The sequence below is a fragment of the Oryctolagus cuniculus genome, chromosome 6 (assembly GCF_051225735.1).
Source record: "Oryctolagus cuniculus isolate XC-2025 breed Fujian yellow rabbit chromosome 6, ASM5122573v1, whole genome shotgun sequence".
NCBI classification, from domain to species: Eukaryota; Metazoa; Chordata; class Mammalia; order Lagomorpha; family Leporidae; genus Oryctolagus; species Oryctolagus cuniculus.
Window position 1 is genome coordinate 4,626,176 of NC_142872.1, and position 13,679 is coordinate 4,639,854.

At 54.1% G+C, this 13,679-nt stretch overlaps 1 protein-coding gene across 11 annotated transcripts in view; it reads right to left on the reverse strand.

The window, feature by feature from the left end:
• The window catches only part of EPB41L4A (erythrocyte membrane protein band 4.1 like 4A), a 214,476-nt gene that overhangs the window by 34,672 nt on the left and 166,125 nt on the right, over positions 1-13,679 (reverse strand). For all 11 annotated transcript variants that reach the window (XR_016235026.1, XM_008248402.5, XM_089334778.1 and 8 more), the window contains 3 exons: positions 5,174-5,264; positions 2,406-2,489; positions 183-296 (listed from right to left, as the gene is read on the reverse strand). Coding sequence is in view for 10 of the 11 variants with exons in the window: in XM_008248402.5 (XP_008246624.2) it covers positions 183-296; positions 2,406-2,489; positions 5,174-5,264 (289 nt within the window). In the remaining variant the exon portion in view is untranslated. The remainder of the gene's footprint in view (positions 1-182; positions 297-2,405; positions 2,490-5,173; positions 5,265-13,679) is intronic.

Consider the following 13,679-nt stretch of genomic DNA (forward strand, 5'->3'; position numbering starts at 1 on the left):
TCTTAGATCCCGGCTGCTTCAGGACCCCTGGCTGACTGTACCTCAACCGAGCACCACCTGTTACTCTGGAGCAGCAGTGGTGCTGGGAGAGTCACCGGCCTGGTGACTCCCAGGAAGGCGGGCGAGCCTGTGCTCCAGGCTCCTGCTGGAAGGAGTCTCCCGAGCGGCTGGGCTCTGCTTACCTCCTCCTCAGGGGCTGTGCAGGGTCATTGTCGCTCCCGCAGGAGGGGGCCCGGCGACGCGTGCAGGGGAACTTCGGGGACCGGGTGCGGTCGTTGGGACAGTGGTAGAGCCCGCTGGAGAGAAAGAGGACAGTCAACAGGCCCGGCAGACCCAAAGGAGCAGGTGCCCCTGAGCCAGGCCTGGGGACCGGGGACCAGCTCCTGGCTACACAATTCTCTCTGCAGGAGACTCAGGGAGTGAAGGGCGGGGCCAGAGCTGTCAGTCACAGCACAACAGCCGGGACTCTGCGGGAGCAGACTTGCCCCAGTAGCCTTGGCCTTCAGGAGGAAGGCACGGATACACAGACACACCCGAATGACCACAGTAACACTGAGGCTTGCCAAGCGCCGGCCCAGCAGCCAGCAGGGACTAGCCCAGGCTTTCTGTTCGCCATCAGTGCAGTGGCTTGAATGGGATGCGGCTCCAAACTCGGGTCACGCAAGGTGAAGGCACGGTGAGGGTGGAAACTTTCAGCCACGGTGGCATGGGGGGGGGGGGGGCAGAGAGAGGGCCTCGGGGGGCCCAGGGTCCCTCGGAGGGAGGGTCTCACAGACGGCTGGGTGTAGAGGCAGAGCTGGGCGCAGCCTGTCTGCCCGCCTCCCTGGTCACCGTGCAGTCGTCCCTCGGCACGCTCGCTGCCACACCCGTCCTCCCGCCTCACCGGAAGCTGGAGCAACGGGGCTGGGACCCTCGGCACCCGTGAGCAGAGTTAAACCTCCCCGCTCTCAGGCAGCTGTCTTGGGCATTTTACCGCAGTAACGAAAAGCTGACCACAGCACAGAGCTCATCTTCATGTCACCCTCAGCACTGAGACACAGTCACAGACAACAGAAACACAGAATGTTTCACCCAGTGGCCCGAGGAAGGCAGCTAGGAGGTGGCCGAGCCAACACTGGACCCCTGGGCTATCACACCTGGACACGTGGGTCTGTGACTGGTTTGCTGGTTGTGAACAGAGAGAAACTCAGTACCCCATATTTTAAAAAGAGACATATTGTTTATTTATTTGAAAGGCAGAATTCCAGAGAGACGGGGAGCCAGAGACAGAGAAATCTTCCAACCGCGGGTTCACTCCCCAGATGGCCGCAATGGCTGGGGCTGTGCCAGGCCAAAGCCAGGAGCTTCCAGGTCTCTCAGGTGGGTGCAGGGGCCCGAGCACTTGTGCTGTTAATCTTCAGCTGCTCTCCCAGGACATTAGCAGAGAGCTGGACTGGAAGTGGAGCAGCCGGGATTTGAATGGCACCCACACGGGATGCCAGCATTGCAGGTGGTGACTTGATCACTATGCCACGACACCAGCCCCAACAGATCCATATTTTTAGAAATGAAAGTCTCCTAGCATCACTATTCATCAGCTCTGATTTTCAGTGGAAGTTTTTACAGGAATTACATAAAAGAAAAATTATCATTAACAGGTCATTTAGGATTCTCAGAAATGTAACCTGGCACCTCCAAAAGCTTATGGAAAAATGAGATTAAAAAACCAGTTCATTTTGCTGCAAAAAATTTTGGTATCTATGCACAGCTTTTTCACAATACACATTTTCCATGGACTTTTTGGAGACCCCCGTATTATCTTACTCTATCACAATGATCACTTGGGCAATTGCTTCTTTTCCAGTTGTTTCCCTCTGTCCTCCCGGGAACACACTGCCTGTAAGACGAGGCTGCCGGGGCCAGGCTCGTGGAGCAGCAAGCTCGGCCGTGGCCTGCCGCACCAGCAGCCCGTGTCAGAGCACCTAGTCGAATCCTGCCTGACCTGCTTCTGATCCTGCTCCCTGCTAATGCACCTGGGAAAGCAGCAGAAAGTGGCCCAAGTGGTTAGGCCCCTGCCGCCCATGTGAGACAGCTGGATGACGCTCCTGGCTTTGGCCTGGCCCAGCCCCAGCCGTTGGGGCCATCTGGGGAGTGAACTAGCAGATGGAAGACCTCTATTTCTCTTTCTCATTCTCCCATTCAAATAAATAAATAAGCTTAAAAATGACAAAAGCAGTAGCACACTATTGGTCTCCACTTGAGAACCCCCCCCCCCCCCCCCCCCCGCCGAGTGGCGCTGATGTAGGAACCTGACTCCTGTGTCCAGTGCAAGCTGCAGCCAGCCCCGGGCTGCCGGCCCCCACTGCGGGAGCCACAGAGGTGCATCCCCGTTACACGGGGCTCTGCGAGACAAGGAGTCCCCTTACCCCTGCGGGCCATCCTCCTCCCACGGCGCACGGGGTCTGCTTCTTTGGACGTCGGGGCTGTTTTCATTCTTTGCTTTCTTAAAGCTGTAATTAAAGAAAAGTGCAGGAGATGGGTTAAGGAGAACATAAAAGGAAGTGGACGTACACACTGTTTTCTTCAGCGAGACACCAAGCGAGTGTCAGAATAAGCGCTTCCTGGCTTGCTCATCCTGGCATCCACCCCACAGGGAACAGGAGGCAGCCTCCAGAACACAGGGCTCCGCACGGGCCTTGGGGCCTGGCCCCTTCTCTTCCCAGCTCACGGCTTTGAGCCAGCGGAAGCCAGGGCCATCCTCAGGAGACTTCAGAGGAGGCCACCTGCTGGACAGGAGGCAAGCGCCACCACGGAGATGAGGCTGGAGGTGAGCTGGGCAGCAGGGAGTCAGGCACGCAGGCCCTGGCTGGCACTTGCCTTGTAACAGGGGTCAGGGTCTGCTCGGCTCCAGCTCCGGCCAGGCTCAGGCCACCCACACTGGCCTTTCCCAGCTTCCGCAATATCTTGGCTTCATTCTCGCATAGGAGAACTGTGGGGAGCAATTCGGACTAGACTAAGTTACTGGAATTAAGACTTATTCTATGCATCTGCTCTCCCACAATATGGCGCTGGGAGAGGAGAAAACAGCTTCTACGCAGCTGCCTCCAGTTCAACCAATAAACTGTAGGACTTGCTCCTGATTGGAGAGCAGCGTACTCGGCGTGTGGGCAGCCGAGTTAGGATTGGCGGAGGAGGACTATAAAGGAGGAGAGAGACGGCATGCACCGGGAACATCTAAGGGGAACACCTGAGGAACACCTGTGCAGCCCCCGAGAGAGCCGGCCGGCGGTGTGCAGCTCCCCTGCGGAAGTGGGGAATGTGGCCAGGGGGAACTGCCCTTCCACGGAGGTGGAGGGACAGTAGCCAACCCGGGAAGAACCAGCAGCAAACCCGGGGAGGGCCGAGCAGACGAAAGAACAGCGCAGGGTCCTGTGTCGTTCCTCCACGAAGAGGGGGAGCGACAGAGAACGACCTTCAGACACCTGACCCAGGACCATCTTTCAGTGCCTAGAATGTACATGCAACCGGGTTGTTATCCAACCCCAACCAACTGTCCTGGGAACACAGGGAGGCATGGGGAGGGCCCTGCAAGCAGATGCCCATCTCAGGGCACGGGGGCGGGGAGGTATGCGTCACCACTCACTTCTCGGGCTTCTCAGCTTTGGAAAATGACAGAGCACCCGACTGAAGTCCTGGTCTGCTCTGAACCCCGTTTCTCGACATGATTATCCGAGAACATGGTTGCATCAGGGCCCTTTAGAACAGCCAACAAGGGGCAGGCGTTGTGGCCCAGCAGGTAAAGCTGCTGCCACCTGCAGTGCTGGCGTCCCACATGAGTGTTCGAGTCCCGCTACTCCACTTCTGATCCAGCTCCCTGCTAATGGCCCGGGAAAGCAATAGGAGATGGTCCAAGTGCTTGGGTCCCTGCACCTGTGTGGGAGACCCAGATGAAACTCCTGGCTCCTGGCTTCGGATTGGCCCAGCCCTGGCCATTGCAGCCATTTGGGGAGTGGACCAGCAGATAAAAGCACTCTCTGACTCTGCTTTTCAAATTAATTAATTAATTAAAAAAGAACAGCCAATGGGGAGGCACAACAACAAGGTCATTTCAAAAACAGAAAACAACCTTGCACTGCAGCTCCTACATCTGTCCATGAATGAGCACAGCCTGTGCCAGCCGACAGGTGAGGAGTAACGGATGCCTGGGCGGCAGGTTCACCGCGTGGCCGTCAGCACGGTTGGCAGGAAGGCCACTGCAGGGGCCCGAGCACGCCGGAAGGCCACGGGGACGGAACCACCTGCAGGGTGGGCGCCCCACGGGTGCACCCCGGCTGCTGCCCACTTACGCAGAGCTGTGAGGCGGCCAAGGCAAAGGCGGTGAGTGTGGGGTGTGAAAGGAAAGGCCCTGTCCCTGCAGGATGAGAATCTGCAAAGTCCTGGGACTGACGACGAGGGAACACAGGGAGGGCGGCGGGGACGTCGCCGGCGAGACCCTCGCGGCTTCCAACCGTCCGGCCGAGACGTCACGAAGTAGCTCAAGGTAGCCGCCCCGCGGCCCACACAAGAGGAGCTGAGGACCTCAGTAGATGTCTGCAGCCTACGCAGGTGCCTGCCTGGAGCCTCGCGAGGAAAGCCAAGCTCACGCGAGCCGCTCCCCACGTATCAGGTGCTGCTGGTGAGCTCAACTGGATTCAGGAACAAGAGAGGCACGCTGGCCTTCCAGGGGAACTGTCGGGTGATTCACTAAGAGAAAGGTGCTCCAGCAGGGGATGCCATGGGGAGCCTGCACGGGGCTGCGACAGCTGTCGCATGTGCACGGACACCGGCTTCGGAGTTCCCGGACCACAGGCCACTGCACGGCTGTGGTGGGCACAGCCCATTACACTGGGAGAGCAATGCCTTTACTCTATCAGATCCTGCTATTCTCAAAGACACGTGGAACCTCCCTGGCCACTGAGAGGCAGCCCCCAGCCAGGCCTTGAGCTCCCCACGCTGTGACCACGAGGGCACTGTCTCCAACCGAGAGAGGCAGTGCTGCGGGGCTCTGTTCCATGGCCGCTTCAGGGACTCTCCCACCCAGAGATTATTTCCTGGAGCCCGCGGGTCCAAAGCATCTGTTAACTATCCGAGTGAGAGGCTGTGTAGTGTTGCAACAGGAAAACTCGCTTGGGCCTCTTCGGCTGGCGGCACTGACCTCTTCAGGGGGGACGGTGCGATAATTGTGGTCGTTTCTTCATTTTCTCCGTTCTCCATGCTTGCAGTTACCCGATTTATGCTGCTGGATCCTGGTAGCAGAAAGAGGGAAGGAAAGGAGACGCAACACAGAGAATGCAAAGAAGCAAGTCAGTCACCTTAAAGACAGCACAGGGACATCATGGCACAGCTTACTGATATATTCAAATAAATAACGCCCCACCCAGCGAATCCGAGGTGCTGTTTTCTGACACGCGGTCAATCGTGTCCCAGGAGTACCTTAACCACATCCCGCCTAGCCTCTGAAACCGTCAGCTCACTCCTCTCACAGCGGAGTCTCTGCCCGAGACTGGTACAACAAGACACTGGACAGTCGGCACCAACAGTCACAGCAACACACTGGACAGTCGGCACCAACAGTCACAGCAACACACTAGACGGTCGGCACCAAGAGTCACAGCAAGATGCTAGACAGCCGGCACCATAGCCTGGCAAACGAAGCACGATGCTCTCACCCAGGCCACTGTGCCACGGAGAAGCTTCTTAGCGTGTCACAGCTGCCACTGTATGAGAACCACCGTGACCAAAAACTCTGCAAGTTCCAACTGCAACTCTGCAGGTCACAACTCAAAATGTGAATGCAAAAGGGAGTATTTCCGATGTGATTGGTATTGCTCATTAACCAAAAAGGGGTTCGATTGTGTCTTGATGCAAACACCTCTAAAAATCAAAAAAAGTAAATTTAGATACAGATCTGCACACACGCCTGTGGGCCAGCAGAGGGAGCCTGCGGCGGACACAGCGCCCGAATCCAGGCTCCAAATAAAGGTGTGGAAGTGCCTGGGCCGCCAGGAGCCGCCTGCAGGAGTGTGGTATGCGGCGCCTGGGACCACACTTCCGCACACACTCGCACCGGGAGGAGTTGCCAGCGTGCACGCCCACAGGCCTGCTCACTCCAGTCTGCAAGGCATGCATGTGCCTGCTCCCGGGAGACGCCCCTGGGGCCGGTCCAGGGCCAGAGACCTGAATGCGAGTGCAGCGGGAGCGGGGTCCCTGCAGATCAAAGCGCTCGCTGCAGGTGGCGCCGTCCCAAGCACTTCACCTCTAGTCACTCACGTGCCCCTCAAACAGCCCTTTGAGGAGGACACTGACATTCTGTCATCTTAGGAAACAACAGCAGTGGGGCGGAGGTGACTGACAGCACCAAGCCACAGCTGCACGTGAGACGCTCCGGCGTCACACAGGGGGACTGCACACGATGACGACGCAGTCTATGCTTCTCCAAATAGAAAGGAACCCAGAGAAAGGATCCTGACGGCTTCCACCATAAAGAAATACAAAACACCTCTGATGCGGTAGATTTGTCCACTCTGGCTGGACCAGGCGCCGTGAACACACGGACAGGAACATCACACAGCACTCCACGCGCACACATTCCTGTATGTCAGCTAAAATGAAAATTTTTTTAAAAATGACCACAAAGGTTGGCCTTTCCCAAGGACCTCGGCCTGAGGGCAGTGCGGTCAGGTGTGAACCCAAGTACTCTGGCCCCAGGACTCGGCTCTAAGAAGCCCAACACTTTCTCTGCACCCCACTCTAATCCAGGGTCACTGGGAGACAGATGTTGACCGGAGGATTGTGGGAGGGATGTCCAATGAGGAGAACACACAACAGCAACTGAGGGAGGGACCCTGTTCCTCCTGGGAACGAGAGACAGGCCTGGAGCCCCATGAGGAACGACAGGCACCGGCATGCACCGGCGGGAGGCCCCGGGCTCAGACAGCAGCCTCAGAGCCATTATTCTATGGACTCCCCCGTGGGTCTAGTCTCCAAATCTTGTTTTTGTTCTGGGATCCTGAATTGGACATGTGACCCTGCAGGGCAATGTGGTCCTACAGGCAGGCTCAGCGGGGAGCCAGCACCAAGGACTACATGACATCCAGAACACAGGCACCACGGGGGAACAGCAGTGGGTGAGGACGGAGCCCAGGCCGCTCCCCTGCAGCACCCAGGAGTGGCCCAGCCCCAGCAGTGGCCCCAGGCGTCGTCTCCACTGCTTTCACACCAGCCACGTGAGCACCCCGCTGTCACACGGCAGAGTCTCACACCCGCAGGCTGCTGCCCCCAGGTGGGACTCCACGTGCGCCAGCCCTGAGAGCGGAGGGGTCTGTGCGCCCAACATGGATTCTCGTGACTGTTCTATTAATAAGCTCACTGACATAAGGCCTTGTTCTCATCGGGGCTTTACTGACTTACACAATAAGTGAACGGTGCCTTCCTCAACAGGGCTGCTTCCCCCACACTGGGGGAGGAGCAGAAGCGAGTCCAATACCAGCAACACCAATGGAAGGGAGAGAAAGACGAATGGCACGTTAGCCACAGCCACGCAGAACCAGCTGCAGCACAAACCTGGGCGGCTCCCAGCCCCGTCTGCTCCCTGTCCCCTGCTCAGGCTGCTTACTCACTCACCTGGTTTCCTTCCAAAAATTAATAAACACATACACAAAAACCCTGAAGAACACTGTAAAACAGAAAGTCATGTCTACATGTTTTCTTTTTTTTTTTTTTTTTTTTGACAGGCAGAGTGGACAGTGAGAGAGAGAGACAGAGAGAAAGGTCTTCCTTTGCCGTTGGTTCACCCTCCAATGGCCGCCGTGGTCGGCGCGCTACAGCCGGCGCACCGCACTGATCCAATGGCAGGAGCCAGGTGCTTCTCCTGGTCTCCCATGGGGTGCAGGGCCCAAGCACCTGGGCCATCCTCCACTGCACTCCCAGGCCACAGCAGAGAGCTGGCCTGGAAGAGGGGCAACCGGGACAGAATCCGGCACCCCGACCGGGACTAGAACCCGGTGTGCCGGCGCCGCAAGGCGGAGGATTAGCCTAGTGAGCTGCGGCGCCGGCCTACATGTTTTCTTAAAGAACCCAGTATTTGGTTATACATAATACCCAAATCATAATTTTTCAGATGAGACACTAAATGGATGGCTTTCCCAAGCCCTCGCACCTGCTCACTCTCTCTCACATACCCAAAAAAAGGGCCGGCGCTGTGGCATAGTAGGCTAAGCCTCCACCTGTGGCACTGGCATCTCATATGGGTGCCAGTTCAAGTCCTGGCTGCTCCACTTCCAATCAAGCTCCCTGTTGGTGTGGCCTGGGAAAGCAGTGGAAGATGGCCCAAGTGCTTGGGCCCCTGCGCCTATGTGGGAGACTTAGAAGAAGCCTCAGGCTCCTGGCTTCTGATAGGCCCAGCTCCAGCCATTATGACCATTTCGGGAGTGAACCAGTGGATGGAAGACCTCTCTCTCTGTCTCTCTGTCTCTCTGTCTCTCTCTCTCTCTGTTGGTAACTCTGCCTCTCAAATAAATCAATAACTCCTTAAAAAAAAAAAAAAACTCACAAAAAGCATTGTGAGGCTTCTAGAAAACAGGACTTTCAGGACTAAGTGACCAGCACCCAGACAGTGACATGGGTGTCCCCGGGACACCATCTAATGCCCGCTCCCCTACATCCAAATGGGAGCTGCTGTCTCACGTCTGCAATGCTGCTGACAGGCCCTGAGGGTGTTCCCACGTGCTTTCTCTTACCTACACAGTTCCAGGTCCTAAAAGCCGTGTTAGTAAAAACGAGCCCACATGGGGGACCCGCTTAAGCTAGCACCCACTTCAATACTCAGCGCCCTCTGAAAGCACGGCCGCCAGGCCACGCGCACTGGCTTTCTTCATGTGACTGAGCTCGCCCTTGGACGCAGTCCCTGCTCCTCCAGAACACCACACTTTCACCAGCTTCCTCTGCTCCGCTGGGGCTGCGCCACACGTGCCACCCAGTCCCATGGAGCTGCCAAGGCGAGACAGCAGGAGAAGCCGGGCTTAGGCCTGCTGGCCTCCCATCTGGGCACCACGCACTTCCAGCACCGAGCTCCCTTCCCACACCTGTCCTCCCCTCAGAACCGTCTCTCCTGCATTCGCTCAGGTCTCACGCAGAGAAGCGAGCTCAGGAAGCCCCGTCTTAGCATGCACTCAGTGCCTCAACGCAGCTCTGTTCTAGAAGGGGGAAGGGAGAGGCCAAAGGTTAACTGAAATTAACCAGCAGCACTGGAGCTTTAGGCTCTGCTGCTGAAGACTGGAGGCTGGAGAATTCCACCCCCCCCCCACATACACACACACACACACATATACATACACTACACACGCACATACACACACATATACATACACTATACACTATACACATATACACATATACACATATATACATAGACTACACACACATATACACATATATACACGCATACACATATATGCACACTACACACATACACATATATACACTACACACATATACACATACACATATATGCACACATACACACACATATACATATACTACACACGCACATACACACATATACATACACTACACACACATATACATACACTACACACGCACATACACACATACACATATACATACACTCTACACATACACATATACACATATATACAGACTACACACACATATATACATATATACATACACATATATGCATACACTACACACATACACACATATATACACTACACACATATACATATACACACATATATGCACACATACATACACTACACACATACACATATATACACACATACACTACACACATACGCATATACAAATACTACACACACATATATACATACACAATATACATGTTTACACATATATGCATACACATATATACATACACACATACACATATACATACATACACTACACACATAGTTTACAGACACACAGACATGCTCCTCCTCCATTGCAAATGATCACCAACATACAGAAAAGACTACAGCCCACAGCCACAAACAGCCCACAAATAATACAGGGCAAACTGCTCTTCCACCACTGCCTGCTTCAAGAATCAAACACGGGGGTCAGCACTGTGCAAAGCGGGCAAGGCAGCTGCTGCGGCACCAGCATCCCATGTGGGCGCCGGTTCCAGTCCCGGCTGCCCCACTTCCAATCCAGCTCTCTGCTATGGCCTGGGAAAGCAGTAGAAGATGGCCCAAGTCCTTGGGCCCTGCACTGTCGTGGAAGACCCAGAAGAAGCTCCTGGCTCCTGGCTTCAGATCAGCCCAACTCCAGCTGTTGCAGCCACCTGGGGAGTAAACCAGCAGATGGAAGACATATCCCTCTCTCTCTGCCTCTGCCTCTCTGTAACTCTTTCAAATAAATAAATCTTAAAAAAAAAAAAAAAAGAATCAAAACATAGGGGGTTTTCCTACACAACACAAATCAACCCATTTGAGGCAATCCTATTTTTTTCAAGATTTATTTATTTATTTTGAAAGATGGAGTTAGAGGTGGGAGGGGGGAGAGGGGGGAGAGGGAGGGAGGGAAGGAAGGGGTGGAGCGAGAGAGAGAGAGAGAATCTCCCATTGGTTGGTTCACTCTCCAAATGGCCGCAACTGCCAGAGCTGGGCTGATCCGAAGCCAGGAGCTTCTTCTGGGTCTTCCACATGGGTGCAGGGACCAAAGCACCTGGGCCATCTTCCACTGCTTTCCCAGGCCACAGCAGAGAGCTGGATTGGAAGTGCAGCAACCGGGACTAGAACTGGCGCTCATATGGGATGCTGGTGCTGCAGGCAGTGGTCTCCTGCTATGTCACAGCATCAGGCCCCTAAGGCAATTCTTTCCCTTTTAGAGAAAGCTAAATAGTTGCCTTCTGCCTAAAATACACCTGTTACCTAGAAATACCAACTTTACACTTCTCAAAGTAGTTATATATACAATAAAGTTAATTTTAAAAATTAAGTTTGGCATTGTGACTTAGCTGGTAAAGCCGCTGCCTGCGATGCCAGCGTCTCCCATGGGCGCTGACTGGTGTCCTGGCTGCTCCACTTTGATTATAAAATACTTTGCATTTAAACAGTATTACAAATTGTACAAAATTCATAACTCAATTTGACACCATCAACCTAAATATTTAGCGAATGCCTGACAGTGGATGAAGCCCTGCGTGTGGTGAGAGAGAATACCTTACTGTGATATATGGGAAAGCAGCACCGTGATATACAAGTTATTTCTTTCAGAAACTCTCCAACAGAGATTTGTAAACTTCCAGGTTAAATCCTATCCTACTTCATAATCACCTTCTATTTTCTCCCATAAACTTAAAAAATGTATCCAATGCTTCAGGCAAATCATCAGGACACATTATAACCATTCCCACCACAATATGTTATTAGCAATAAAGGAAGTCTGATTTGCATTATCTAACATGGTACAGCTTACTGGAAGAAATACATTCATGAATTTAAAATAGGATAATAAGCAGAAATATATCTTAGATTCACTTTCACACACAGTGCAATTCCACTCTGCCTCGTTTTACCAACTTTATACGGTGTACTGTAGAAAAAATGGCAGACAGTACATCAGCAAATGACGCTATTTTTAATGCCATGAATTATAGTCTAATAGCAAAATAGCCAAAAGGAAACTGTTTTTGCCTAACATCATGGAAAGTTGTATACTTGACAGAACAGACACTCATTAAACCACAAAACAGAGTTTCAAAACACACAATTTGGGAAATAAAGATGCTTTATGCCCAGTGTTGAGTTACATAAAGTTCAAATGCCCAACACCGGCCCATTCACCCCCAAAAGGCAGCCAGGCCCTTGGGTTTCTCAATATTTCTGTCTTCAAAGCCCCAAGCCTGCTACCTAAGCAGCTACCTCTTGACCACAAACACACAGAATTTTAACACAGATTTTGCTCCATGTCAGCTGCAAGATCAAATAAGGCATTCTGTTGAGAAGCTGGAGGTTGGATGTGAAGACGCCGGGAGTCTGGGCCTGGCAGACGGATCCCTCTGCCTGCTGCACTGCCCCCAGCTCCCTCCTCCTGCCCAGCCCTCTCCCGGATCCCACTGCTTTCTGCTGGAGCACCTGCCGGACTCGGGTGGACAGAGGTTGCTTCTTCCTCTGCCCCTCACACACAGCTACAGTGACACACAGTCTGAATGAGAGGTGGCCACAGGCACCCTCGCTGCTGGGTCAGACCACCAGGTTCAAAAACAAGAGGTACATGTGAGCTGGGAAAGACACCTGTGCATTCTGAAGGCCTGAGGGGAGTGGACAGTGAGCTCTACAATCTGCACACACGTCATCCACCTGGGAGCCTGCACACCAGGAGGGCACAGAGTGAGCTCCACCACCCACACACATCATCCACCTGGGAGCCTGCACACCAGGAGGGCACAGGGAGTGAGCTCCACCACCCACACACACGTCCACCTGTGAGCCTGCACACCAGGAGGGCACAGAGTGAGCTCCACCACCCACACACGTCATCTACCTGGGAGCCTGCACACCAGGAGGGCACAGGGAGTGAGCTCCACCACCCACACACACGTCCACCTGGGAGCCCGCACACCAGGAGGGCACAGGGAGTGAGCTCCACCACCCACACACATCATCCACCTGGGAGCCTGCACACCAGGAGGGCACAGTGAGCTCCACCACCCTCACACGTCATCCACCTGGGAGCCCGCACACCAGGAGGGCACAGGGAGTGAGCTCCACCACCCACACATGTCCACCTGGGAGCCTGCACACCAGGAGGGCACAAGGAGCTCCACCACCTACATGCATCGTCCACACTGGTGTTGAAAGCGCTGCTGGATGTGGTGACAGCACAGGGCACTCACTTTTCCTGCAAGCCCCCTGTGGGCCGATGACCACACCCACCTGAGAACGGCTGTCTGGAATCAATAGGTGTCATGAGGCACCTGGATCGGAGGACACAATTTGAGGGCAGAGAGTTGAAGAAATGCCCCGTGGGATCCTGCTGGTGACTCCCAGCCCCACCCTCAGGCCCCATCCAGGCCGCACACACCAAACCTTCCCAGCCCTGGGGTGAGGGCAGGGACCGTTCATGTAGACCCAGACTGAGGGCTGTTTGAGAAGGCAGCACTGGACCACCGGACAGAGGGTTTTGCCTGACGCCATTTAACAGTACACAAAGCAGATGCAGCTATAAATGCGCACGTGGTAACACATAGAGACTGCTTTCAAAGGGCTTATTTGGATAAGGCAAAACTGGAACATTTTTAATTTTGTCTGCTTTCATGTCTGAGTGTCTACCCAGGTCTTAACTCATGGTCTTTAAACTTTTCTTACACAAGCACTCACTAAAAGAATTCGAAAAACTATGTACTGCGCTGTATGCTTCTAGGATGACACACAGGGGTGGGCGCTGTGGTACAATGGGTGAAGCTGCTGTCTGCACTGCCAGCATCCTATGAGGACACCAGCTCAAGTTTTGGCTCCTCCAATTCCAATCCAGCTCCCTGCTAATGTGCTTGGCAAAGCACAGAGGAGGGCCATGTGCTTGCACCCCTGCACCCACATGGGAGACCTGGATGAAGCTCCTAACTCCTGGCTTCAGCCTGGTCTGGCCCTGGCCATTGCAGTCAACTGAGAAGTGAACCAGCCGATGGAAGATCT